General features: G+C 44.8%; 2 protein-coding genes across 5 annotated transcripts in view; one reads left to right on the forward strand and one right to left on the reverse strand.

The window, feature by feature from the left end:
- The window catches only part of LOC139986170 (protein FAM76A), a 45557-nt gene that overhangs the window by 15170 nt on the left and 3585 nt on the right, over positions 1-26802 (reverse strand). The gene's annotated exons all lie outside the window — the stretch shown is intronic.
- Blimp-1 (PR domain zinc finger protein 1) lies at positions 1177-26722 on the forward strand. Of its 4 annotated transcripts, none has more exons than XM_072001277.1 (8): positions 1177-1322; positions 17547-17759; positions 18468-18587; positions 19050-19175; positions 19278-19404; positions 19483-21333; positions 21437-21778; positions 21860-26722. In XM_072001277.1, exons 2-8 carry the CDS (start codon positions 17553-17555, stop codon positions 22018-22020), a joined length of 2934 nt encoding a protein of 977 aa, XP_071857378.1. In that variant the 5' UTR covers positions 1177-1322; positions 17547-17552; the 3' UTR covers positions 22021-26722. The 4 variants fall into 4 exon arrangements, with proteins under 4 accessions (XP_071857378.1, XP_071857381.1, XP_071857380.1 ...); XM_072001280.1 differs by having other exon boundaries at positions 17547-17717; XM_072001279.1 differs by lacking the exon at positions 1177-1322 and adding an exon at positions 11027-11134.

The raw sequence follows: 26802 nt of genomic DNA on the forward strand, positions 1-26802 counted from the left end.
TCTTGGGGAGGGAAGGCGCGTCGAGAAAAACAGAGAGAAAGAGAGCGAGCAAATGAAAAAAGAGGCGAAGAGAGCGGGGCTACTCGATGGCCGAGGCGGTGAACAGAGAAGAGGAGCACAGAGTAGAAAGAGAGAAGAAGCAGAGAGAAGGCTACCGCCTTCTCGCTGAGGAGAACTCGTAGCAAAGCCGAGCTGTGCCGAGCCGAGCGAAGGGGGTGGGGAAGAGTACCGTTGGTTCTGTCGATGGGGAATACTGAACCGAACGAACGAAACGTACCGGCTGCACCGCGTCCTCTGCACCGTCGAGGAACGAGCCGAGAATCCAAGGAAAGAAAGGAAGGAGAGAACGAGGAAAGAGTCAGGCAGAAGAAAGAACGAATCGAAGGAAGGAGGTTCGCCGTTGCCGCCGCTTGCTGCTCGCGCTTCTCGAACTCGCGCGGCCGAGAAAGACGAAGAGGGTTCGAGGGGCCGGTTAGAGAGTAGGAACGAGAAGAGAATCGAAGAGAAGGGAACAGAGAGAAAAGAAGCGAAGTGAGACTACTCGTCGAGTCGAGGCGAGCGGAGCCGGCCTCCTCTTCCTTCCTCGCTACCCGTCCTCCGTCAGTCCTCCCGGCGACGCACACGAACGCGCCACGGTAACGTGGTTACGTTAGTGCGTACACGCGCACACCGCGATTCGTACACAAGGAGACACCTAGACTCACCTTACCCGCCGTACTCGTCAGTTCGAACCACGCGGCTTCGCACGGTGTACACGACCGTACGTCAAGGACGAGGCAGTCCTCTTCGCCAAGGAGCGAGGAGAGGTCCTCCGCGCGTGATTCCGATCGCTTCTTCATCGCGCTTAGTTCTTCCGCGCCACCGCCTGTCTTCCTCTGTTTAACGCGCGCTCGGACCTCCGCGAGAAACCCTGCGAGGTTAGTGACGAAGCCACGGACAGGTCGGACCACGAAGATCGAGCGTATCGTCGTCGATAAGGGAGAGAACACAGCAGCGACGTTCTGTCGTTATTTTCGAGTTGTTCCACTCACAGGGAACTTCCTCTTCCGGGACCTCAGAAAGATCGGCAGGAAGTTGAGACTACGTTGAGAACAGTGCCGGCAAAAGCAGTTGAAAAACTCGGTTCAAGTTTGTTTGTTCGTCGGGAACGAGAATCGAGTCGATGAGATCGACTCGGTTCGCCAAAGTTTCGTGCGTAGACGCTAGTGACCGCTGACGGACCACATTACGACCTGAAGATATGTCAGTGACTTTGACTTGTGAACTTTGACAGTTTACCGTGGTTGTGTCAGGATTCGCCGGCTTCCAGGGAAACGTCTAAGGTGAGTGACGAGTCCTCATATTCACCTGGTATACGATGTCTTAAATTTCAAAGCAACCCCCTGGTCCGAGTAATGTTTCACGCGTAACGATCCTTACAACAAACAAGTTCGCGCTTGTTTACTACAAAAGTAGGCGCGCGCCCCCTCCTAATCATTCTAAAAGAAGCGGTCAATTTTCTGGAGAGTTCCGGAGAACACGCGGTGACCTGACATAGTTTTACCGCTAAACGGAGCAAAATTGTTACGAGGAAAGTTGCGAATCCGATACCGTACAACCACATTCCGCTAGTAAAAATTAATCAAAGAATGGAATAAATGGTATCGACCAATTCTAAACGACGTGTGAGATTCCTTTTCTAATCGTTACCAGCAAATTCCACGTGTAATCGATGGCTTAACTACGATGAAACAATAAAATAACATGGAGTATGTTACTTCAAACGGTTGAGACCCTTTAGTGCGCGAGTTACGTCATAGAAGGAGCTCTTCGAATACAGAAAGTGTTTCTTCACGCTCGGTTCTTTGAGAGCCTTGGCCCTAACGGTACCAGGACCAAAGTTAAAGCCTGGAAAAAAAAAGAGAACGGTAATAACGCAATCCGTGCTTCGTTCCCGAGTGCATTGTTCGCGATTCACCTTGTCTTACAGATTCGCACCGCATAAGCTTCGTCGATCCAAAATAATCGTGTTATTTTTGTTGATCTGTCGTTACTGTTTTATTTTTCCCATTTCTCCATTGAAAAAATCCATCGAGTTTCAACGAAAAATAGAAAAGCAAATATTTGCTTTAAAGTAAAAGCGATCTCTAAACACCATGTCTGTAATTTAGACCCCATCCATGTGCGCCGATCGACATTCGAAGATTAACGTAAATTTACACCGAACTTGAACAAATCGAGTTATCGTTCTTTGTAATCGAAAGACGTTTGTTCATTATCGAACAGTTGGTAAACGATTCGGCTATCTGGAAAGTATCAAACAGCGAAACGAGTATAAAGAAACACCGTTAAACGCGCGTATTTCCTAATATGACATAACGGTGCACCGTTCGTCTCTTCTTCCTCCACTCGTCTGCTCGAAAATCTGTCGATCCTTGAGGAATCAAGCGTTTCCGTTCTTCAATTGTACTTCACTATACTTCGCGGAAATAGGAACGATAAGCGATAAGATTCGTTAAAAGTGTGAAAGGAAAACCAAAGATATCGAAACGAACGTAACGTCTAATCAACCAACAGATTGAATTAACTGGAACCAACTTCCGTTTAACTAGGGCTCTATCAGGCGAACGTCGGAATATTCAAACGAGACATAAACGGTGCGAAAGGAATCGATTTCTGCCACGTTACAAGATAAGTGGTTTTCGATTTTGAGAATGGCACGCCGTAGGAGAGGATAATGACGCTCGCAGGTGCCTACTAATGTGACATAACGGTATCCGCAGACCGCGGTTCGTAGCCGCGGTCATTGCAAACTCGCGTGTATGTAATCATTTTGGGGTGGGGGACGGGGGCGGTCGATTTATTGGAACGGTCGTTGCACCTTTCAAACGGGCCACTCGACGAAGGGGTCCTTTTCCAATGATTACAGCGTAACTGACACTCGTGGCAGAAAATAAAGGGAAAAATCTCTTTAATCCGACAGAAGAAACGCAAACGTTTGTAAAAATTCAAAAAAGATACAAATTCAAAGATTCAAATTAAAAAATTCGAATTTAGATATAAAATAACGAAATAATGTAACTGAATTTAAATATCAGATTAATATTATAACGTTCTTTTTTAAGATACTTCGATCTTATCATAATCTAATTAGTACAAGGTAGAAGCAGTGTCGCTTTCTCCGTCTTTAAAAAAAAAAATCAAGGGTGGTCGATGACCGTGTCGTTCGTAGGCCTAGCCTAGATTCGTTCGCCGCGGGCGAGCGGCGAGGCTGAAAGTACCGTAGCGCCATTTTCCATGCAAAAATTGCGCTTGTCCTGCGATTCCGCGATAATACATACGCCGAACCGTAAAGTATTACGCGCTACCGTAACGATGACCGTCCGGTATATACACGGTGTCCCGTTCCACGCATTTCACGTTTCTGTTATTAATTATCGCGCATTCGCACGTCTGTCTACACGCCGCTCGATCCTTTCTTAAAATCTTTTCAGGTGATCTTTCTGCCATTTTCCTTGCGATCCTTACAAGATCGTCTATTAAATTACAAGAAGTCCATAGAAACATTTAAACAAAAATGACCGCGGTATCGTCGTCTTTCACAATTTGTATTTTTACTCCAAAATGTACTTAGAGATATTTCCTCCACCGTTTCTTACGTCGATTCTGGAACGATAATTTAACGCGCACTTCCGATTCCTTAAATTTCGCGCCCCATCATCGCAATTAATCGACCTCGTGTCGTTATCAAACAGCGAATTTATCGCGATTATCAAAGTCATTATTTTTATCGCTGTTGCGGTTATTATTATCGAGAAGGTGCGTAGGACCGGTTAAAAGCGAGGTGTGCGAGTCTGCGTGAATGCGCCCCGCTATAAAGGCCATTATACTCACTTCCTCATTCTCACTTACCCTGTTCTTCGCAAGAATTTACCGCGATAAAGTTCGCGGTGGCAGCGGCGCGTAAATCTTCCATAAAAATATCGTAAAATTCCTTCGTTGCCGCCGGATTCCAAGGTCAACCGTGAAAAAATAAACACATTCGTATTCCGAGGGAAACACCATTAGCACGAACCGTGGTACTTCGCATCCTGCGTACACTGAAGTACGTATTCATTCTGAAACGTTTTATCGTTCGAAGGAAGATGGTCCCGGAGCAACGAGATATCGAGGGAGAGAAAGAGAAAAATTATCGTAACTTTCTGGCCGTGCTCGGTGCACCGAAAAAGCCTAAAGTATCACGGATCCTGCAGAGGCACGTATCATATACCGGGTGACTCGTTTCGAGTCAACGTCGAACGTAAATGTGAATGGCGTGTGTACACGAGCAGGGGGTCTCGAGTGAGTCTAGCGCAAAAAGCCAATAACCGCCCTACATCGATCCTGTATTATCGAAAAAACAACTTCTACTACTACTACTACTGCTACTACTACTACTACTACTACCACCACTACCACTACTACTACTACTACTACTACTACTACTACTACTACCACCATTACTACTACTACTACTACTACTACCACTACTACTACTACTATTACTACCGCTGCTACTACTATACTACTATATCGCGAAATGCACGTTAAATTGGTTCCGATAAAAGTGCAAAAAATAGCAAAAGACGCAAAGGCTGACAAATTTCGGAAAATCAAAGATAAAGAAAAATCAATTAAAACTCGTTGTGATTAACAAGAACGAGTGATAAGAAGTGTAGCAGAACATTCAACGAAGCGCATGAAGCTCGATCGATCGAATGATCACAATTTGAATGGTAAATAAAGGTAGCAAAAATGAGTCGGTTCGATGATCGAGTAGTGAAGAAGGCCGAAGTATCACGAGGAACGGTGAGCCACGTAAAGCTACGTACCGGGTGTTCACATCGCGCAGAAGCGCGATTGGTTAAGAGAGAAGGAGGAAGGTTCGAGCTTGCACGTATATAGGAGGCTCGCGAGCCGAGCACCAGGAGTCAATGACCGTTCTACATTGACGCGTTGCGCCGGCCCGAGTGCCGGCTGAGTTGAGTAAAGTCACGGCCAGCCATCAGCCGTGAGATTCCCTCCCTTCGCTTCGCTTTGCTTCGCTATAGCCTTGCTCTACCTGTCGACAGCCCCGAGCTACTCTCGAGTACGATCAAAACATACTTTCCTAAGCAGAGTCACTTCCGTTCCGACTACTTTTCTATTTAATTCCTTTCGCACATTCAAATTTTTATATTACACGTGCACGATTTCGACCAAGAGTCGTTTAGACGCTATAGAATTTTTAAACACCGTTAGGTTCAGCTCGGTTTAGGTCGTTGATCCATTATCAATTGATCGAGTTAAATTTAGATACTCGATTTCAAAAGTTTTTATCTAAAATACGGTTTGATATTTGAGATAAATTTTTGTTACTTCACCAGGCTTTATCGCCCTTCCAATTGAATTTAAATTGTTCGAGTCGAGCACGATGAAGATTATAGTTTACATCGAAAAAGGAAAAAGACAAATCGGTTGCGTGGTCTGAACGCGGCAGCTGATGGGATATCTGGAAAGAGCGTAAAACAGGAAGTTGTTCGATAGGAAGATGTACGAACAGAGTTCGATCGCGAACAAATTTAACGCGATTCTGACACGATTTTATATCATTTTCCGGGTGTCACCTCCAGATGGTAATTACGTATGCAGGCTAAATTTAGTGTCGAAGGCTGAGCTATCCTTGACTCTCTCGCCGGTAATAAACGCGCTTTACTATCGTCAAGCTACTAGAGGAGGTACACTTACCTAGAAAAGATACCACGTAAAATTTCCATTTTCTCAAGTACCCGCGAACGACTTTGAATAAGCAGCGAAGTAACGATCGCCGCGGAGCAAGTATGCCAATTTGCAATTCAAAACGACCATGCGGTTAACTTCTAATTTCTTCTTGATACCGTGAACGATTCATCAGAACGATTTTCAGCGTTGTTACAATGCTTCTCGTTTCCTTTGACGTTCACCTCCCGTTAGATTCTGTTATTTTCTTTTTTTTTTCCCCCTCGAAAAGAAACTCGGAGAAACTTTACCGAACGATGTTGATAATTCCATCTTAATTAACTTTGCTCCTTGAATGAACGTACGAATGGAAATTATTTCGTTTCATTCGGGCCACTCGAAACGCATTAAACCGGTAATATGCAGCAGGCAAGAGCGAGCGAGCGGACGAGCGGGTGAGCGCACTCGTTGGTTATATAAGGTGAAAGGGCGACTGACATTGACATTGAAGTTCGTGCTATTCAATGCGGAAACGGACAAACTCCGTTATTTAATCTCTTTCACAACGATTACGAGGGAACGTTTTATCGGCCGGAGGTATCGACCGGAAGCGCAAATGCGTGTTACGTGTTTCGTCGAACGAGCTCAGCTAGAATTCTCGCGGTGCGTAGCAAAATATCAATTTCTCTCGTGTTACAAGCTACTACTACAGCTTCCGGTAATTATACATATCTTCTCTCCTCTGTAGTTTTTACGTGTCATTCTTAACGTTGTCATGCCAACGATTTGGTCAAAATTTGAAAAATATCAAACGAACGTACTCTCTGATCAACGTTAACGCTGCTTTTATCTTTCGCACGTATCATTAGAACGCGATGTTTCCGTTGATCCTCGAGGAGTAGCTCGAACGAGATATAGGAGTACCTGACCTGCCTTACACCACGCAGTCGAGCACAATACCCGAATAACCGACGCTCTTATCTGGCTACGACAATTTCTCCAACGGTGTACCGCAGGTCCGTACTTGGTGACGTGCCACCCGCTTATCAGGATCGTCTCGCAAATCCCGATGCTAATAATCCTGCGTATTCCCCTTTTAACGAAACTTATTTCATAACATTTTGGCATAAATTGTCAACGATTACCAGAGGGACCACCCTTCATTTTCACTTTTTATCATCGAACGCGGCGCGTGCAAAGGTCCATCTCGAAACACAAACGAGTTTTCGTTCGACTCTTTGTGTTCTGAGCTGGTCAATGCAGGCGATAAAGCGACAAACGAGCACTCAGACCGCGTATGCCGAACAAGAAGAATTAATTTTATCAAAGCGCAAATGTCCCTCCATCGTGATTGCTTCCACGAAATGGATTACATGGACAAAAGAGAGACAGAAATGGCAGGAATGCGGAGGGAAATTTTCGAAACGGTACAAGCGTTCTTCCTTGGTTTGCAATGCGCAAGCTGATTGCCCATTCGTTTGCTTTTTGCCGTAGCAACACGGATCATGGATGAGAACGAACGTTTCTTCGAGCGCTCACTTTTCTCCTCTAGCCCCCTTTTATATACGTTCGTTTTATGAATTCAATTTTTAGCCTGAGCGAATCATCTAGAAATTAGAATGCGGGCAAAGAACGATAGTTTCCAACAAGGACACCGTTACGTAGTAGATTTTGTAATAGGATGTGCGGGTCCCGGCGCGATTTGCGGTGTTACAAAATGGGTTATGCCGCGCGGCGAGTGCCAAGTTCATCGACCGTGCAGGAAAATGAAAATCCGCCTTTCATTCGGTGAAAATCGGGCACACGGCAAAAGGGAATCGAACACGCGGAGACGCCATGATTTCGAGCGAATGTTCTGTTTCGTTTAGAGACAAATATTCGTTTCGACAGGTATCCGGCGGTTCATCGAGTTCTTTCGATGCGAAAGAATGGAAACCAAGCGTAAATTGTCTTTGAGACGGTCGAGCCGACAGCTCGAAGTGTGCTATTACAAAATGGGTTATGCAGCGCGTGAAGAGAGTCAAGTTCAATAACCGACGAGAATAGAAACCTGCGACCTAGTACAAATTCATTTCACTCGTGCTCGTAAAAATCTCGACGATTTCATTCTCCGCTCTAACAATTCTCCAAGGATTCGCTGACTATGACAAACTATCGAACAGTTTCGTTAAGAAAAGAAAATAATATCAAAGTTCTGTTCAATTTTCCTGACGAGTTTTCTCCTTTCTCGCGTCAAATTTTCGACATTTTTCTCGAGAGAAGACCCTCGTCTACGTATCGAAAACATATTGAAGCGAATGGCTAGGAATGCGAAGAATCGAGGTGTCGATCGTCGATTTTCGAGAAGGATACCGGTGTGCCTGTTCGAAGTGTGCTATTACAAAATGGGTTATGCAGCGCGCAAAGAGAGTCGAGTTCAACAACCGACGAGAACGGTGAACCGAGGCGCGCAGGCCGGTAGCGAAAATGATATAGCGGTCGTCCGTGACTCCACGGCGTACCGGCGTACGTAGAGGAGGTCCTCGGCCGAGAACAGAAAGAACAGAAAGAGAGGACACACCGGCGAACCAGCCGGTCGACCTCCACCACTGCCGTAGTCTGCCGATCACGTGTCCCCATTGAAAGCGGCTGGCCACGTACGGCCTGACGTCGATCACAACTACTCGAGAGCGGCGTTCTACCTTCGCGCGCCACGTTCCTTCTATCACGGCCGACCAGACATTGTACGTTTCCACTTGTACTTTTGCGGAACGATACGATATACTCTTCCAACGCAATACGCTTCGACGCTATTCGACCATATCGGACGGTTCGATTAGCGGAAGAACTTCTCTTCGCGATTCCACCAAACGAGATCAATTTTTCATTACTCGTAATTGGAGAGTTTGAGCATAGAAGTATCCGAAAGATAATAGTAATGCCTCGACTGACAGACGAAGACAAAATTGGTCACGGTTCGTTCGTGACTTCATCGAGGATGAAGAACGAGTCCAGTCGCCGCGCCGCTTCGACTATCATTGTCCTGTCGAGATCGATGAAAAGATACTTGGAATTCAGGGCCGTCCAGTTCGATCACGACTAATCACGAAGATCGGCACAACGTGACGCTCGGCTCTACTCGATACGATGAACTCACAAGGTTCAACGAATTCTCTTCGGTTCGAGGTCCTGAACTCGAGAACAGAGCCAGGAAACGATGTCTCTGACCTGGCACAGCTCGATTCATCTCTCGCCTTTGGGTTACATAAGAAGAAGAGGATGCCGGCGTTACCTTTTACGGCGCGTGTGCGCGGAACTTGCGACATTAACGCATGCGATTAACCAAATCATCGATCGTTCATCTTATTATCGCGCAAAGTTCACTCGTCTTCGGTAATTTCCCGACTTTCGCGCAACTCTTGAAGAAAATCTCATTCGTTTTATTGAAAACGAAGGAAAAGTCGGCGAGAAGATACGAAATAGTACGTCGTACGATAAATAGAAACATCAAGGAGATGATAATGTTGATGGGAGGAAAAGTGAAGAAGGAGAGATAAAGCGCGGAAGATAAGGAGAAACACGACTGACCGAAGTCCTACCGAAAACGAATTCGGTTTTACTTTTGACCGCGCCTTCATCGGCTGTACAACGGTGCTTTTACGCACCTGTACACGCATAGACGCGTGCATAGTGGCCCACGTGTAAACGTCTTCACGTATTCATGGTTTTACGACCGTTTGGTAGTCGTACCTGTACGGTACCTTGGTATACACAAGCCTATGTACAGTTAGGCGAGTGACGCGGTTTGGTTTCGATGCCAGTACGTGGCGATATGCAGGGGCGGATCATAAGCCTCGTAGTATTGTAACTCGTGTGTCTCGAACTAATTTTGCCACGTCGACTTATCACCAATCATTCGATATGTTTCTGCCCGTGCCGGTTAATTAGATGGAACACGAGACAAGACTGTGAACGACAGGCGTCATCGATAGCGTGTAATTAATTCATCTCGATGTAGATACAGAAAAATTGCGACTCATCGTCTCGAATATCAGCGATATTACGATACGAAATGTAATCACGGTTGGACGTTACAACCAGTTTTAGAATCGCATACGAGAAAGGATCGTAGTAGTTGTATGTGCAAAGAAAACTACGATTCTCGAGAAACAGGAGGAAACGCAGCGCGCTCGTTTAGGAAGATTTTCGCGCATGGCTAGGAACACGATGCGTTAAAGTTCGTTCACCGCTTGAACACTGTCTCCGTCCGTCCCTGTCTGTGAACGTACACGTACGTGTTGCGTATAGAATATAGGCGCAAAAGGGGGTCCCCTATGGGGGTATCGGAACCTCGTTACTCAGCGCACCATGCTTATAGCGTGGTCCAAGTCCAAGTCCAAGTAGACTTGCAAGTGGGACAATGACCGGCAAAGACCTTCTTTCAGATCCGTGGCGAGAGAGAATGGAAGGTGCCAGGTGAACGAGGAGAAAGAAGGACGAAGCGAGCAGGCGTAGAAGGGGAGGCAATCGCGAACTCACTTCGCTAATTCACTTGCTCGTTGCTTTTCCGGTTTACATTTTGCTACCAGCCGAGAGTACGTCGGCCTTTAAAGACGAGCCGCCGACTAGTTCGAGAAACGCGCCGGAAACGGGACTTTGATTTTCGCTAAGAATCGACCGTCGATAACGCCGATCCAAAGGAAGAAACGTTCTTCGGTTTTATCGAGAAATAATGAGAATTATTTCTCGTTAAAATCGTTTCTCGTCTCACAATTTGAAACTAATCGAACGAGAAATTCTGCAGCTGTTCGATCGAAATTGATTTTTGAAATTAGCGAAATATCTGGACGATGAATTATTTGTAAACATGGTGGCACAGGATAGTCGTGGAAATTCAAATCGACTAACGGAACGTAGGCGAAGTTCTTTAAAGACGCCAACAGTTACACGCGGAAAATAGTAGATGCTTTTTATCGCGCGTAAAGAAGTAAAGTTCTCTGCAAGATCAGTGGAATAACAGCACTTTCTACAAAAAGCTTAAACGCAACATGTCCCGGTTCAAAGCCTTAAGGGTCATTGACACCGCGGTGACTCGGCAAAGCATCGACCTTCTTACAGATGTCCAGACCTTTCTTAACCATCAAGAACACCGAATGAATATTTGATGCGACGATCCTGTAAGCTTCTAAACACCTTCGGAATCCTCAACTTATTCGCTAATTGGTCAGTCGATCGAAGCTACTTCGTTACGCGATATTTTCGCCATAATCGTCGTCCAGGCGTCCATCGGTAAAACTTTCAATGTTCAACTTTACCCGGTAAAAGAATTTCGAGAGACTCTCCGGAAAAAATTGACGAATCTTCCAGGAATTCTCTCGCACGATTCGTATACGCTACTCGAAAGAGAAATAAAATTCGTAAAGAGCCCGGAAACATTTCGGTGAGTCAACAATATTTCATTCTAGGCGAATTTCTGTCCGTTATTCTCGGAAAGCCGTGTGTGTATACGCAATCGCCACGATAAACACGCATACGCCCGTATGGCCCGTTATTCTCTAAAGTAACAGTTACGAGTGTTGTACGAGAGTTAAAGTATCCTGCTACACCACGGAATAGTTCGAATGGGTTCCATGGAAACGGCATTTCCGGTTCACATTCGGTTTTCTATTCGCGGCCGCTATTACGCGTCTGATTAGAAACTTGCCAGCCACGAGACAACACGTTGCGCTTCCGTCATTCATTTTACGAGGACAAAGGATCGAGAACCTTTGATTTCCCTTTCAATCGTAACTCGAAGGTATCTAATGTCGTTAAACGATAATAAAGGTATCCACGGAATATCAATATTGATTTAACGTTCAGAAAACATCGATATTCGAGATCAAAGTATCGAATGAAAATTGTTTCTACGAAATTCTGTGATTCGATCGACACCGATGAAAAGTTGATTAATCAGAAGACATCTAAGGATGAACAGGATGAGCGACGTTTAAACCGACGATGTAACGAAGCGAATGACACTGTTTCTCGGTGTCGCCATAGCGTCTAAAAAAGGTGAGCTATTCCGAAATCGTGCGATCCTATCTGACGGTGATTCTCGCAAGAAGCGGTCGAACCGAAGGAAATTAATATATCTGGTACAGCCGTTCCTCCGAGGAGGGAAAAGATCGACGACCCGGGAACGTATCTGGGTTAGTAGTCGTCGGCGATTCACGCGGAAACTTCTTTCGCTAGGAGGGCGCCGCGTGGAAATTCGCAAGGTAGATCTCGAGCTCGTCGATTCTCCTCGAAAAGTGAAATTTCGAATAAGCCGTGCTCCGCTGACAAAATTTCGTCGCACGAATTCACCGAGAGATCAACGACCTCGCCCACATACCGGCACGAGTCACTCTCAGACTCGTGTCGCGAAACTGCACCGAGATCGAGTCTCGATGACAAAGAAGTCAGCCAGATCGGATACGCGTTCAAGATCCGATACCGAAATAGCAACCTATTGTCACGTTTTTCTCTGATAAAAGTGCAATCGTGAATATCGTTTTGAACTTTCGCTGGGAATAATCGAAACATTTGTCTGTCTGGCCCGGGGACACCGCGTGTTTACGGAGCGAACAAATTTAATTATTTTCAAATTTCCGCCGAAAGTAGTCGGTGCAGTGCACGCGCGACCGGGTTAAAAGCAGCCTGCCGTTAAATTTCGCACGCATGGTAGGATTAAAGCGGAATTATTTTATTCCTGTAAAAGAAAAGGAAGATGAAATCGCGACGAGACGGATTCAGGTGCAACAGAGACAATGCACACGAGGGCCGATAAAGCGCTATTACTGCCATAAATTTAATTCCACCGGTAGAGGCATTTCCACGGAATTACGAATAAATCACAGCTGGCACGATATTCTATTAATTTCAGGAACAGTGCCAAGTGAATTATTACTAGTCGATACACTGCAATGCCTCATCGTCGGCGCAGTAAATATTTTTCCCAGGTCATTGAGTACGTTGTAGAAAATTTCCATACACCCACTCGTGGTCTGTCCGAGGACAGACTATTTTTTCCTCCCTATACTCTTTATTACACCGTATTCGGTCTTCCGTCTGTATGGTTACAATCCTAGCTGCGCATTTAGCTAACACCGTCTTTTATTTATTTCTCGTACGTATGTTTTCGTTGAGAATATGCAAAGATATTCATGACGAACGGCAGCGACCGTGGCTGAAACAACGACGGTATTATCTCACGGTGAAAATCGGGCTTTTGTGCGCGTGGCAGATTTCGTACACGTAACCTGGTAGATGGAATCGAGACCGGTCTTTGGGATTAGAATCCGAGAAAGTTCGACGACCCGTGTGTATGTTACTCTATTACGAGGTGCCGATAGTTCCAAGCTAGATACTCACGATGAGGCGCAGACGAAAAAACAAGCCATATACGAGCGACGCTCGTTTAACCAAAGTGAACGAGGTTACCGATCTCGAGTGGCCGTGACTCTGGGCCAGGGTCTGGGCCAGTTGGATTCCACGTACTTGGTGTTGCGAAAGGAAGAGATCGACATCGTTACAAAAAGAAGGAAACAAGGTGAAAATAAGCGATCGAAGGGAGAGGATCGTTAGCCCTTTAGATTCCAGACTGGTCTGGATCGATTTGGGCCGATTTACATTCATCTGGCTCGAACGTGATCGGTCTATGCAGCGAACCGTGAATGGAAAAGGAGGGTGGGAGTGTAGGTAAAGGGTGGCGCTGGGGTTAAATGCACGTCCCCGTAAAGGGGTTGCCTGAGGACAACGGACGAGGAGAAACCGTGTGAGAGGGACGCACCGTAGAAAAAGCACATACTCAAAGGAGGTGTAAACAAGGACGGGAGAAAAACACCGCAGGATTTTTGTAGACGGCTGTCTGGCTTGTAAATTTACCAGACCAGAAAAAATTGTCCTTCGATAATAACGACGATAATCGTTTCCAGCTTATACACCGCATCATGGACGATAATATGAAAATTTAAATCGCGAATGTTGTTAGGTCGTCGCATTTTAGTTGGAAACCTGTCGGAACGAGGTCAATTTCATCGTCTTGTGTATAGACTTCGTTTAAATTCAAATTTTCGCCACTCCATCAAACTATTTTTCCTTCGCGTGTCCTTAAGTTACATCGACTCGTATTCGAACGAGTTCCCTCCAATATTTTCCGCGTAGAATTGCGCACAAGAGAAGTTGAACGCTTCTGTATTCTTAGATCATTCGCCAACTCTCTCGCCTTATCGATTTTACGCGTTACATAAACCACCTCCGCCAAAACTAAACTCCCTTACGAAATCCATTCGAATTTTCAACCGAATCGAAATCTGGATAGCGGTGCTCTCGTTCGTATCGAGAATATGAGCCGCGATGAACGCGGAATAGGTCTCGGTTAGCGCGATGCACGCGCGGCTCGCGCCTTATTTTTTTCCATTACGTGGTATGGTAAAACGTCTTACGATCGCGAGAAGTTACCGAAGAATTAAACTTAGAAGCGATCAGCGCATGCACCCTGTCGACATCGACGAACAGAGACAGAGCCGACGGCATGGAAAATCCGAGGACGGAAGAAAGAGAAATAGGAGGTAGAGGAGAGAAAGAGGGAAAGGGGAGGCATCGGTGAGAGGAAAGAAGAAAGAGAAGGGGACACGGTTGCACGCGCTGGAATAGCTGGAGGGGTTGAAAGGGGTAACGAGAGCGCGCTCGACGAAGAGAAGAAGAAACGCGAATCGGAGCGACAAGGATGAAAGGGGGAAATGCACGAGAGGTACCGGGGCAGAGGAGAGGGAGGAAGGGAAGCGGAGAGAGAAGGATGGGAAAGAGGACGAAACGGCGAAGGGTGAAGTAGAGAGAGAACGGGGCAAGAGGGGGAGGGAGAGAACCTCTGGCAACGGGTCGATCGAAAGCGCAGCGCAGAGAAATGCACCACCTCTGCTCTGGTCTGGCAGCTTTGCTGGCACACACCACCGCGTCCGTGTTCGCCAGAAAGAGAGAGAAAGGGAGAAGGATGGAGAGAGAGGGATAGCGAGCGACCAATACCGACGCAGGGGGAGGACGAGCCAAGCCGACTCGCGTTGGGCTAGGTCAGGTCTACCCGAGTTCCACACACTGCTCTGCGTGTGCCATCCAAAGAGACCCGAAGGCGGAGACCAACCACCCTCGAAAAAGGGTTGAAACGCGAAATTACGCGAAACGCGTTCGTCATCGCGGAAGAGTGTTGCCTTTTCCGACGACATTTTTTTTTTGTTAAATATAAAACCAAACCAATCGATCGCGTTCCAACACCACCGGTTTGTTTGTCAAACGATCGGCATCATAACGCGGCGTGCTCGCTCGCGTTCGCCGTTTAACCGCGAGACCACTCTGTCATTGACAGAGAGGGTAAAAAGATTCCCGATCATCGTTAGTGCGTCATTTTTTCCCTCGTGATAAAATCGTTCGTTGGTTTCGAGTTCTCGAGCCGTCGACCCGACTTCGTAGTTGTTCAACCTAGAAAAGTAACGAGGGGTGGAGAGGGTGTGAGACAGAAAGAGGTGAAGTGCGTGGAAGTGGTTCGTGTGTGCGTTCGAGAAGAGAAAAAGAAAACGGTGCTTCCCGGTTTAATTTTTCCTTCGTAATCGACGGGAAACAGCGTCGACGATCGCGCGAATAAACACGCAAGGAGAGATCAAGGAGGAAACGGAAGGGCAGTGGTGTCGCGTCGAGATCCTCCAAAGGATAGTTGTTGTTGATAAACAAGCAGAAGAGAGAGTGTCAGTGATTGATTAATCGGGTGCAACGACAGCGCCGATCCAAATTTCCTTTTCTCGATGTCCTGATAATCGATAAGCGTCGTATAGGTGGTAGAGAACCGCCTAGGCCGGCAGCGATCGGCCTTATCGACGTCGAAATTTCGCCTTGCCGAGGGATATTCTCAAATAAATGTTGAGAAAAGCCAACGTGTTTCATCCCTCAACGCGAGGCCAGCCTAGGCTCCCGAGTGTCCCAAGAGTCGTCGGGATGCCGATCTCCCTGAGAAATCACAGGATCACGTAAAACCGGCCCCGCCAATTCTTTTCGAAAATCATCCCTCTCGGAGGGATTTAATCAGTCGCATCAGCACAATATAGACGAAAGAGCGGCGAAGGAAATCATCGCGAGGCGGTATTAAATTCGTTTCGTCGACTCGCAGCTCGCGACCGATGCACCAAAAGGCGTGAGTACTGCACGTTAACGCTGCACGATATCAACTGACATGATTTTATTTAGAACCAACAACCGAAAACAATAAATCAATGGTACGACGAACAAAAACTTGAAACGTTTAAACAACACGTATGGCGAGTGGTGTACCCCATCGGAAGTTATAAGATATTTAAATGCCTCAAAATTCTACAGAGTCGATGCACGTATACCGTTGTTTTATGTTTCCTTTTTTACGTCAGTTTCATAGAAGTACGTGTTAACATGATGCATTATGAACGTGATCGTTCACCGGAAATTGCAACGTTTGTCGCAAATGCTTTAAACCATGTCTGAACGATTCATCGTTCGAAAAGCGGGATCGAATTTCAATCTACGGAAAATTTTCAATGTTCAGTCGTTACTTATAAAAAAGATCCAACAAATGTGTTAAAGTATATCCGAAGAACAGGTTTCATCCTTACAAAAATGCCATGCGATAAACGGTGGAAAAGGAAGGCGACTTTAATATAATAACAAATATCGTTTAGCAGTCGATTAACGAAAATACGATTCGAAAAAGCATCGAAAATTGAGAGCAAAGACAAATCCTCTTCGTCAAAGGGGATCGAGAGACGAGAAACGAAAATCAAAAAGTTACGCAGAAAGTTAACGAATAGTGAACGGGTTGGTAGCGTGCTATTTCCACGGAAATGGAAATTCAACGAGTAGCGAAAACCCCCGATGGCGAGGTGGGCGGGGGTGAGAGGTCGGAGGGGCGGACTTCAGAGTTTATGCCCCGTCCCCCTCCCACTCACCCCTGCAGTCGATCAATGCGTGGACGGGTTTCACTTTCGCGGTGTTAAAGTGTTGCACCATCGCCGATTGAGGGACAAGGAAAAGCACGATTTTTGTCTATCACGTGGCTAATTTTTTTTTTTTTTTTCTTTCGTTCGTAAAGCAAAAATGATCGATCATTAAATTCACCGATTCTTATCGAGAAACGGATGATGAGTGAAAATAAATTTCTCGTTGGTTGCAAGCGTCGACACGCGGACGAACGCGTTGCTTTTCTTTTACAAGCGTTTCGAAGTTAATGGCTGGAGTTATTGATCGTATCGATTTACCGGAATCTCAACTATTTATAATCCTCTGCGTTGTCGGTCGTCATTATACATGGACACTTCTAAGTCAATTCTAATAATATCGCGATTTTCACGTTTCGTTTTCACCCGCGATGATCTACGTTCGAACTACGAGGATAAAATCGCTTCCGCACACATTGCCGGTCAATGCTCGGGGAGAGGTTTAGATCGAAATATCAAAGTTGAAAAGTATAGTCGGAGTTATTCGATGACTAAATGTTACGAATCGAGCGATTAAATAATTCATTGAATCAAACACGAAACCTGATCGAACCTGGCTATAGAAGCTCGTAGATAACGGCGCATCGCTATGTGCTAAGTTTTTAAATAAACGATTCGGCTATAACGGTATCGAAATACGTATCGAGTCTTTGCGTTTCTGCGCGCCAAAGTTACACGCGTGTAACGAAATCAAATTAAGAACTATGATCGAAACTACTCGAATATTACGATTTTTCTTCTTTTTTTCCTTGCCCGTTATCTAACATCTGAATTGAACATCGAAATTTAACGTTACTTTTTTCAATTTCTGTACAGTGAAGGATGGAGGCCAGCGAGTGGGATCACGCGACCTTGAGGGAAGAGGAATTCGAGCAGCATGCCGTATATTTGGTACCGGATGTGGCGGCATCGCCAGGCGATACCAATCGTGCGGAGGCATCCCTGCCAAGAAATTTGGTCCTCAAACCTTCTCAGGCCCTCAACGATGTACGTTCCTCCGCCAAAGAATCCTTTCTCGAGACCTCCTCGGTGAGAGTCGCGAGAATAATCGCAATTTCTCGTTAGTTATTTCCCTAGACTCGCTAATTATACCGTTCCACCAAATCAGACTTACGAAAACCTATGGGAACTTGATTTCGTTCAATTCGATCGGACCGGGCGATTGTTGCGATTTAAGGGATACCAGCGGTGAATCAAACTTGACCGAGTAACGAAGCTAATTAACTTACCGAGTATGACCTAGAGCTCAAGTAAATCGTTACACTTTCCTCGGTGACAGGAATCGAGACCAGTAGTCTCGGTCATTGCACGACGCGTTTCAAGTTCGAACAGTACAAAGTATTATTCGGTTGATTAGAATCGACGTACGAAAAATTATAAGCCATGAAATCAAAGTTTAAAATCATCGGAGAGACGAAGAATATCCAGATATACCTGATCTAAGTATGGATAACATTTCTCCACACGAAAATAGAGCAGCCTACCGAAACGTTCGTAAATATCACGCGGATAAAACAGTTTAACGTGACGTACGTTCCCCGTCGAATTGACGTGCATGTTCTTCGGTATTCTCGTTCTACGAACCTCGTCTCAACGTTGAACATTAAAGATTTCAAGTATCGAATGCCGTATTAATTTTCCTCGCGTGGATATGACAAAGCAAACAAACGAATTCTAGCGAAACGATGCATAAGTGGGAGTCGACAGACGATAAAAAAATATGGTACGTATTCGCAGGTTTTGGGAGTGTGGAGCACAAGTTACATTCCCAAGGGAACACGGTTCGGTCCTCTCGTGGGACAAGTGTACACCAAGGACTCGGTGCCGGCCGACGCGAACCGGAAGTACTTCTGGAGGGTAAGAATCATTTAAGTGCCTATTCAAAATCCTCGTAGCAGTTATTTCGCGAGCTTCGACTATCATCATCGGCTAGTCTCTCGGATGATGAGAAAAAAAAAAACAAGAAGGAGGCGAAAAGGGAAAGAAGAAGATAGAGAGGGAAGCCTGCAAAGACCAGAAACTGGTTTCAGCCGATCTAGCGAGCCTTAAAGCGAAACCCGCGAAGCCATTGATGCCTCGTAACGAATTGATGAGTTACGATAGAGAACTTGGTTCTCTCTCGATTCTTACTATTAAATCGCCAATATTTCCTCGTTGGTCGACGCCTTAACTGCGTCGAACATCGAAGATTTAGTCTCTACCTCGAACACGAGCTAGGGTTCTCGCGATATCTTACATTTCTTGCAGCTACCATTCTACGCAATAGCATATATCGACCGTGTTCATTGTCACGATTAAATCATACATTTTTCTCGATAGGTGTACAAAAACAACGAGCTGTTCTACTACATCGATGGTTATGACGTCCAGAAATCAAATTGGATGCGTTACGTAAACCCGGCTTATTCGTCCGAATCGCAGAATTTAATAGCATGCCAGTATAAGGTGAGCAGAATTGATGGAACGCCACGCATTCGTATCAGCTCGAGGCACTCTAACAGAGTCATTCTGGTACAGTAACTCATCTCGATCGTGGTTGTTTTGCAGATGAACATTTATTTTTACACAATCAAACCAATACTACCGAACCAAGAGCTTCTGGTGTGGTATTGTCGAGAGTTCGCAGAAAGGCTCAATTACCCACTAACGGGTGAATTAATGCTTCAAAGAATACGTAAGCACATGTTTCGTTTGTCGCTTCGGCAGTGCATCGTGGCCGATGACGTTTCACACGGAAGTTTCGTTGTTACAGGACAACAAGTACAACAATCTACGTTACCAACGGAAATTCCACCTACGGTGGACGTGGTGTCACCGTTAAAAGATTCATCGATTTACGAGAGACGCTCGCAAATGACCCCAACGGACGGTTCCGTTAGATCGGACGAAGGCTATCATTCCAATGGTTATCACGACGAGATCCTCACGCCCCCGGAAGAGAGCAGCGAGTCGGACTCGGAGAACAATTACGTGCTAGATTTCAGCAAGAACGCGAAAACGTCGGTATGCAACAACGAGGTGCTCAAACAGGACAATGCAGTTGCGAAGAACGAGTACAGGAAGGTTAAGATCAAGATCACCAAGACCTACGGGAACTTCCAGGCGTCGAAGAACCTAGACGCTAACGGAAAGGACAAAGATCAAGAATTGCCGAGCAGAGCTGTGACCCCGGAACTACAGAAACCGGTGTCACCCATAATTCTTCAGAAGAACGCCGTCCTGACGACGGTAACCGAAGATGAAATTCCAGAGAAAAACCCAAAGCCCTTTTACGAGTCCGAGGTCAAGGGTGCTTTGCCCGTTTCCGGGAGACCAGGCTATCTGACCAGCCCGAGTAACTCTATCCTCGAAAATATCCTTCTTCGTAGCAGTACCGATAACAATAACAACAGCCACAACCATCATCACAATGGAACGCAGCAACACCATCAGATTCATCATCAAACGCATGCCGATTCGGTCACGCCACCGCCATCCAGTCCAACGGAAATGGCGTACTCTTACAAAAAGTCTCATCGCTACGGAAACATTCTACCTTGCAGTCCCGATTCCAGTTCAAATCTGCCTATGCAAGCGGACACGTGCGTCAATTCCACTACCAATGGTAACAGCACGCTGCCGATGCAAAGTCCGACGAGTAACTTGCATTCGAGCACGGGAAACCTTCACTCGAGTACAGGCAATCTACACTCCAGTACCGGACCTAGCAACGTTCTACAGTCTCATCCAGGGAACATCCATTCGTCCAGCAATTCCAACAATCACCATTCCAGCGCGAACGTTCTGTCGTCTAGCACGGTACTGACATCCACGAGTAACCTTCACTCTTCGACGACATCCAGTAGCTGCCCGCCTAAGAGAAAGACCAAGAGTCCGTCACCGTCTGCCAATCCCACGGGTGCGTCCACCCCGACGATCTTGTACTCCAGTTCCGGCGGATGTCAAATAGAATCCAGCCCGGTGTATCCGACCTCCGCGGCGAACAGCAATCAGAGTGTTTCGCCCATTTCACCTATTCAATCGCCTTCGTCCTATCCCTACGGCATTTATCATCAGAATGGCTCGCTGCATCACAACGTGGCGCCATTGTCTATCAATTGCACCGCCTATTCGCCAACCCCTAGCGGAAACGTGGTTTACGAGAGAGCCGATGGAAGAAGGCTGGAGGCTGCCACGAGCAGTCACCAATTGCCGACCTCGTCGACCATGCAAATCGACAGTAACCAAACGTTAATAGCTGGCACGCACAATCTTCACCTGGGTCATCACCCTGGCCTCACCATTCATGCCAACTCTTCGTCATTAAACCGATACTCGCCCGCGAGTTCTTTATCCCCGGACGACCACGGTTGTTCGCAGAGTGGTTCGTTGAGTCCGAACTCGCAAGGATCCAGGGGCTACAGGTCGTTACCATACCCATTAAAGAAGAAGGACGGAAAAATGCACTACGAATGCAACGTCTGCTGCAAGACGTTCGGCCAACTGTCGAATCTCAAGGTGCACCTGAGGACTCATTCCGGTGAGAGACCATTCAAGTGTAACGTTTGCACCAAGAGTTTCACTCAGCTAGCTCATCTACAGAAACATCATCTCGTGCATACAGGTAAGTTAACTATATTTTTCCATATAATTTGAAAGGATATGAAACTTAAGAGAGAGAGAGAGGGAGAGAGAGAGAGAACACTAAGACTGTATCAACGATATAGGTGAAAAACCACATCAATGCGAAATCTGCAAGAAGAGGTTCAGCTCGACCTCAAATCTGAAGACTCACCTGAGACTGCACTCCGGCCAAAAGCCCTATGCTTGTGACCTGTGCCCCGCGAAGTTTACTCAGTTCGTTCACCTCAAGTTACATAAGAGGTTACACACGAACGAAAGGCCCTACACCTGTCAAGGTTGCGACAAGAAGTACATTAGCGCGAGCGGTCTTAGGACCCATTGGAAGACAACCAGTTGCAGACCAAATAATATCGAGGATGAACTTGCCCTAGCCGCGGCCGTGGGTTCGCCGACGTATTACGAATACGGCCCGGACATGAACGTCGGTAAGTACAATTGAGAAGAAATTAATCGACTATTAGACAACTAGGAAGAAATTCTGAAGGAGAATGTTGTTTCGATCGCAGGAAATATGCCGAAGGAATGCGAACTGGAGCACATCGATAATTACGAGAGGCACGGATCCACGCATGGCCCACACTCGACGTCTCTTCACAACCTGGAGAATTCCGTAGGCCGGCCAAGCGTCATAGAGACCTCCCAGCCTCACATAATCGAGTGCACCTAAAAATGGGGGTATGAGCCCTTTCGCTCAAACGCAAAATCCAGCCGTGGAATAGTAAACGAGTTGCTCACGACAGACGAAAAAGACGTTGCCCTCGTGAGATGGTAGTGACAACGATACTCGTTCGTGCTTCCCTTCGCAGTGGGTCGCAAGAACGGAGAAATTTTCGAATTGTACTTTTCTTCATTTCGTTCGTCGTAAACAGCGTGTAAGAAGAACGTATAAAGAGGCAGAGACGATCGGAGACAGGAAAATCGTCGAACGCGATCGAAAACGTGAGTGAGATTACGTGAACAAGTAATTTGAGATTGTTAAATATTGTTGCTTGGTTATTGTTAACGCGAAGGAATTCAAAGCTTTTAGTAGATACACTTCTTGGAAGCTGGTTACTTTACGTACGTTAATCGTAACGCGAACTAGTTCGATTTCTCTGACGAGGGTGGACGAATCGACGAGATTCCAGCTACGAGCATACAAAGTTCCTTCCTTGTAAATACTCGTTTCTATATTTTTTCTATGGTAGCGCCACCAACGAAAACAAATCTAAAACGTCAAACAAATGAACAAGAGGGACGAATTGAACGATAGGGTTAATATGTCTCGAGTCGTCACACGCTGCCATTTCCGGATAGAATCGGATAGAAACCGAGAGAAAGCGAGTACCAAAGTCGTCCGAGCTTCTCGATTATCCTTCCACGGTCTATCCTAAAGCGATGCTTAGAAAAGGTACCGTACTAACGCGGTACACCGAGCCGTTGCTTTTTCTATCTACATACAAAGTCCATAAAAAATACTTCCGCAAATACTTCCAACGTTCGTCTGAACGACAAACTCTATCGACCGTACATAATTTTCACTCCTGAAACGTAACGCGTATTTGCACGCTACGTACATAGTTTATACTATTTTTATTATGAAACATACGCATCGTCGAATAATTATTATATTTCCTTCTTTCTCGCGATATCACGGTACCATTTTCTATGCGTTCGAGCTTAGGCGGTTGAAAGTGAAAGATGACGGATTTTGTCGGCATCCGTCAGCATATTCGCGTATAAACGCGCGAGAAACAAAGGCGAGAGAACGCGATAATCGAACAACCAGTGACGACACGACTGCAACTATACGAGACCTGTACCTGTATATACTAACATTACTATTAATTATTCGATAATTTAAAAAGGTAATAATATAAGGAGCTCTAATTTATGAATACCTTTATATATGTATATTTAAAATCGTCGTCGATTGGCGAGAAGCACGGTAGGCTGCGCTCTACGATAATCCTTTTGATAGGAATAAACCTTTTCAGAAATTAGGTAATTTATTACACCGCGTACTGTAGTAACGTTAAAACACGAGAAAAAAGCTTTCGGTGATCGAGTATCTATATCTATATTTATACACGTTCATATAAATAACATATACATATATATAAAAATATATATATATATTTTTTAGGCGTCCTTTTGTCGTGGAATTTTCGAAACGGAAAGCATAGTCTCTCGGTCCACGCGAACGAATCTTTTTATTTCCCTTCTCCACCCTTCTTTTCGTTCTCTTCCCGTTTTCAATTTTCTCCTCTCGCGACACTATTCTTCTCGTTTCGATCGATCGATTTTCGAACGTACGGTTTTTTTTTCCTGTCGTCGATTGTAAACGCCGATGCGGTAAGACGATAATAAAGAAATCGAGAACGATTTTCATCATCACGCGGTTGATCGTTCGACGGAAAAACGTCTTATCTTTGCCGTTTTATCGCGATCGCGCACAAAACTCGTTTACTCGTCGCGACGTAACGCGATTAAGAAAGCTGATTAATTTTCGTGTCGTTAAAAGAATACGAAGAATTGAAGAAATATGCGCGCTGGAAACGCAGTATTCAGAAGAAAAGGCATTAATTCGTTAATCTTCGAGGAAAGCCGTTGACTCGCGATGTCCGGTGTACAAAATAACCTATTCGTCGTCGGGGCGAAGACTCGGGCGTGATTTTCATTGGGAACAAGTCGAAAGCGCACATCAACACGGGAACATCGGGTAGAGAAATTCGCAGAAATTATAATCACGCGAAAAAGGAAAATCTAGTCAAAAAAAACTAACACACGGCTGCGTCTCGTGGGTAACTTTTCGTGTATAATTATAAGATCCGCCTGAGCCTTTCCTCCAACTTTCGGTTCGCGCTTCGATTTAACGTAAACGTTTAGCACATAAAGAATTGTATCTTTCTAGATGTACGTAAAGTTATTCGGATTACGATGAAATTTGTAAGATCGTTTTAGAACGCTACTCGTAATTGGCAAAAATACGATAAGTCTTTTTTTATCAAGAACAAGAAAGCAAATAATATTAATAATAATCAATAATCCATAATAATAATAATAATAGTAATAATAATAATATTAATATTAATAATAATAGTAATAACAATACTGATCACCAGTCGATCGTTCGAAGAATTCGTTATCGGACGATCGATCAAAAAAAAAAAAAATTTGCCGAAGAAACTCGAACGTATTAATCAGGCTCGCATCAATGGCCACGCACCATTGATTCTTTTTCCCTTTCTTTCTTTTTTTCGTATTTTCCATTCGGTTATATACAAAATTTCGTCACTCGTACTTCCACTAATTTTTAAGTGCCGAATCGTCGACAGTCGAAATCAGTGAGAAAGCGCAGCCTACCATTAGATACGAAACGATAAAAGTCGCGATCGGTTAATGATTCATGCGCCTCCTGAATCCCTGAGTTTTGAGAGGCGAGTAAAAACGAGGTGACGCTGGAATCGCTAATCGATAACGATAGCATATTACAATGTATCGCAGACTGATATACGCACGGTTATCAATCGTTTATAAAAACATTCTAAAGGTACGTGCATCGCGATACGACTCCAAGGGCGAGAAATCAGATTAAACAGGAAGATAGGAAAAGAACGAAGAAACAAATGGCATGAAGCACAGACCGCGTTCAAGGACAATTAATATTCCAAACTTCCTTTCTTAATGTCTCAGTTTCGAGAGAAAAAGGTCGTCGCGCAACTCGCGTAAACAATTAACCTACAGAAATCCAAAGGTTCCGCGTCCAATAATCGCAATCTATCCATCATCTATCCGTTTTAGCTTGGAACGTGACAAGTTCTATGGTTCCTGCAAATATCATGGTGCTCGTCGTAAGATTTTTGGAACTGATCGTTTAGTTCGTTTCTTCCGTTTCGCTGACCCCTTTTGTGTAAAGGCTCCTTTATCATAGAATCTTTATCGGGAAACGATATTTCGATGCGTCATAAATTTAAGGCAGCTTTAAAGTTTACTTTATTTCGGCGAATCTCCGTTCATACGTATCCCAGAAGAGAAGGTAAACGAGAAAAAAAAAAAAAAAGAAAAAAAAACAGAAGGAGAACGATAGAAAAGACGGTACGATTCGCAAGGCCTTTATGCTGATTTTTTGCAAACAGGTTAACAGGCAATGTAGAAGACTCGGGCATTCTACTGAATGCCTAGGCCAAATGAAAATTTTCTTACACGATGTGTACGCTATACTAGCGATTTATTGGCTAATCGAGACACGCGCAGGACGCTGAGGACTACCTTGATCGCATCAAAATCGTAGGAGAAATACAGACTGAACGATTCTACGATGTTGACTTTCGGTAGTAAATTTAGGCCTGCATGTATTCTATGCCGTGAAAACGACATTGGAAACGACAATTTATAGGATATTCTAGAAACGTAGAACATTCTACGTTCGTTCGATACGACACCATTCATTTCGCACTCATCAAACATAACAGATGTACATTGCAATCATTAATTTTAATACTTTTGCGACCGTGCTACTATAAACTAGTTAAGTATAGTATCTTGAAAATTCGGGACTGCTAACATGACAGGTATATATATATATATAGCGCTGCTCAGTGAACACACTGGTTACGATTATACGACATCTAATGAATCCTAAAAGACATCTGACAGAATTCGAATCCATCGATCGCAAAAGTGTTGATTACCGAATTTAACCACATCAGGTATATTTTTTTACATACTCATATGTATTTCATATTGTACAAGTATAATATGAAAGTTCGGGAGATAGTTTCCAGTGGCGTTTTGACGATTGTCATTCCGTATATTGCCTCGATGTCCTACCTTGCCTGCATTAAACGCACTACTATAAATAACGAGATGAAGAAATGAAAGAGAAAGAAAGAATGCTGGAATGAAAGAAAACAGATGAATGAACGAACGAACGAACGAACGAACGGGAGGACGAAAGTAAGGGAGAGAATGAAATAGCGAAAGTGGAAGAGAAATAAACCTAAAGTATAAGATTTAAATTGCGAAAAAAGAAAAACAGGAAACGAAAAAACGGTGTAGAGAATGGAAAATTAAGAAGATCGTGTAAATACGCTGAAAGTAGATAAACGAAGGAATCAAGCGACTAACCGCCTCGACAACAGACAAGCAATATTTAGTTCTTACCATCTCGTAATAATTAAACGATAACTCCAACTGTACTGTACACACGTGTACACGCTCGTACGTATTTAAACGACTATAAATTAAATGTTAATTATCCTTACACTTCGTATATAGTAAATTGTTACGCATTTATTATCATTACAATTATTGAATAGGTAATGCTCAATTAGCATTTGTTTCTTAAAATAAAGAATAAATATATGGCTGTTGGATATTTATATGCACATATCACTACCTATCATTCACACCTCTCTCTCTCTCTAGTTGTAAGGTTTAATTTCAATCATTCACTTTACCTCTCCAT

The sequence above is a fragment of the Bombus fervidus genome, chromosome 4, assembly GCF_041682495.2.
Source record: "Bombus fervidus isolate BK054 chromosome 4, iyBomFerv1, whole genome shotgun sequence".
NCBI lineage: Eukaryota > Metazoa > Arthropoda > Insecta > Hymenoptera > Apidae > Bombus > Bombus fervidus.

What these genes read in the sequence shown, in the direction of transcription:
- Blimp-1 (XM_072001277.1), top strand. Translation starts at nt 17,553, where the DNA reads ATGGAGGCCAGCGAGTGGGATCACGCGACCTTGAGGGAAGAGGAATTC. An exon ending in ACCGGAAGTACTTCTGGAGG is followed by an intron (nt 18,588 to 19,049) that starts GTAAGAATCATT and finishes TTTTCTCGATAG; the next exon opens with GTGTACAAAAACAACGAGCT. An exon ending in ATTAATGCTTCAAAGAATAC is followed by an intron (nt 19,405 to 19,482) that starts GTAAGCACATGT and finishes TCGTTGTTACAG; the next exon opens with GACAACAAGTACAACAATCT.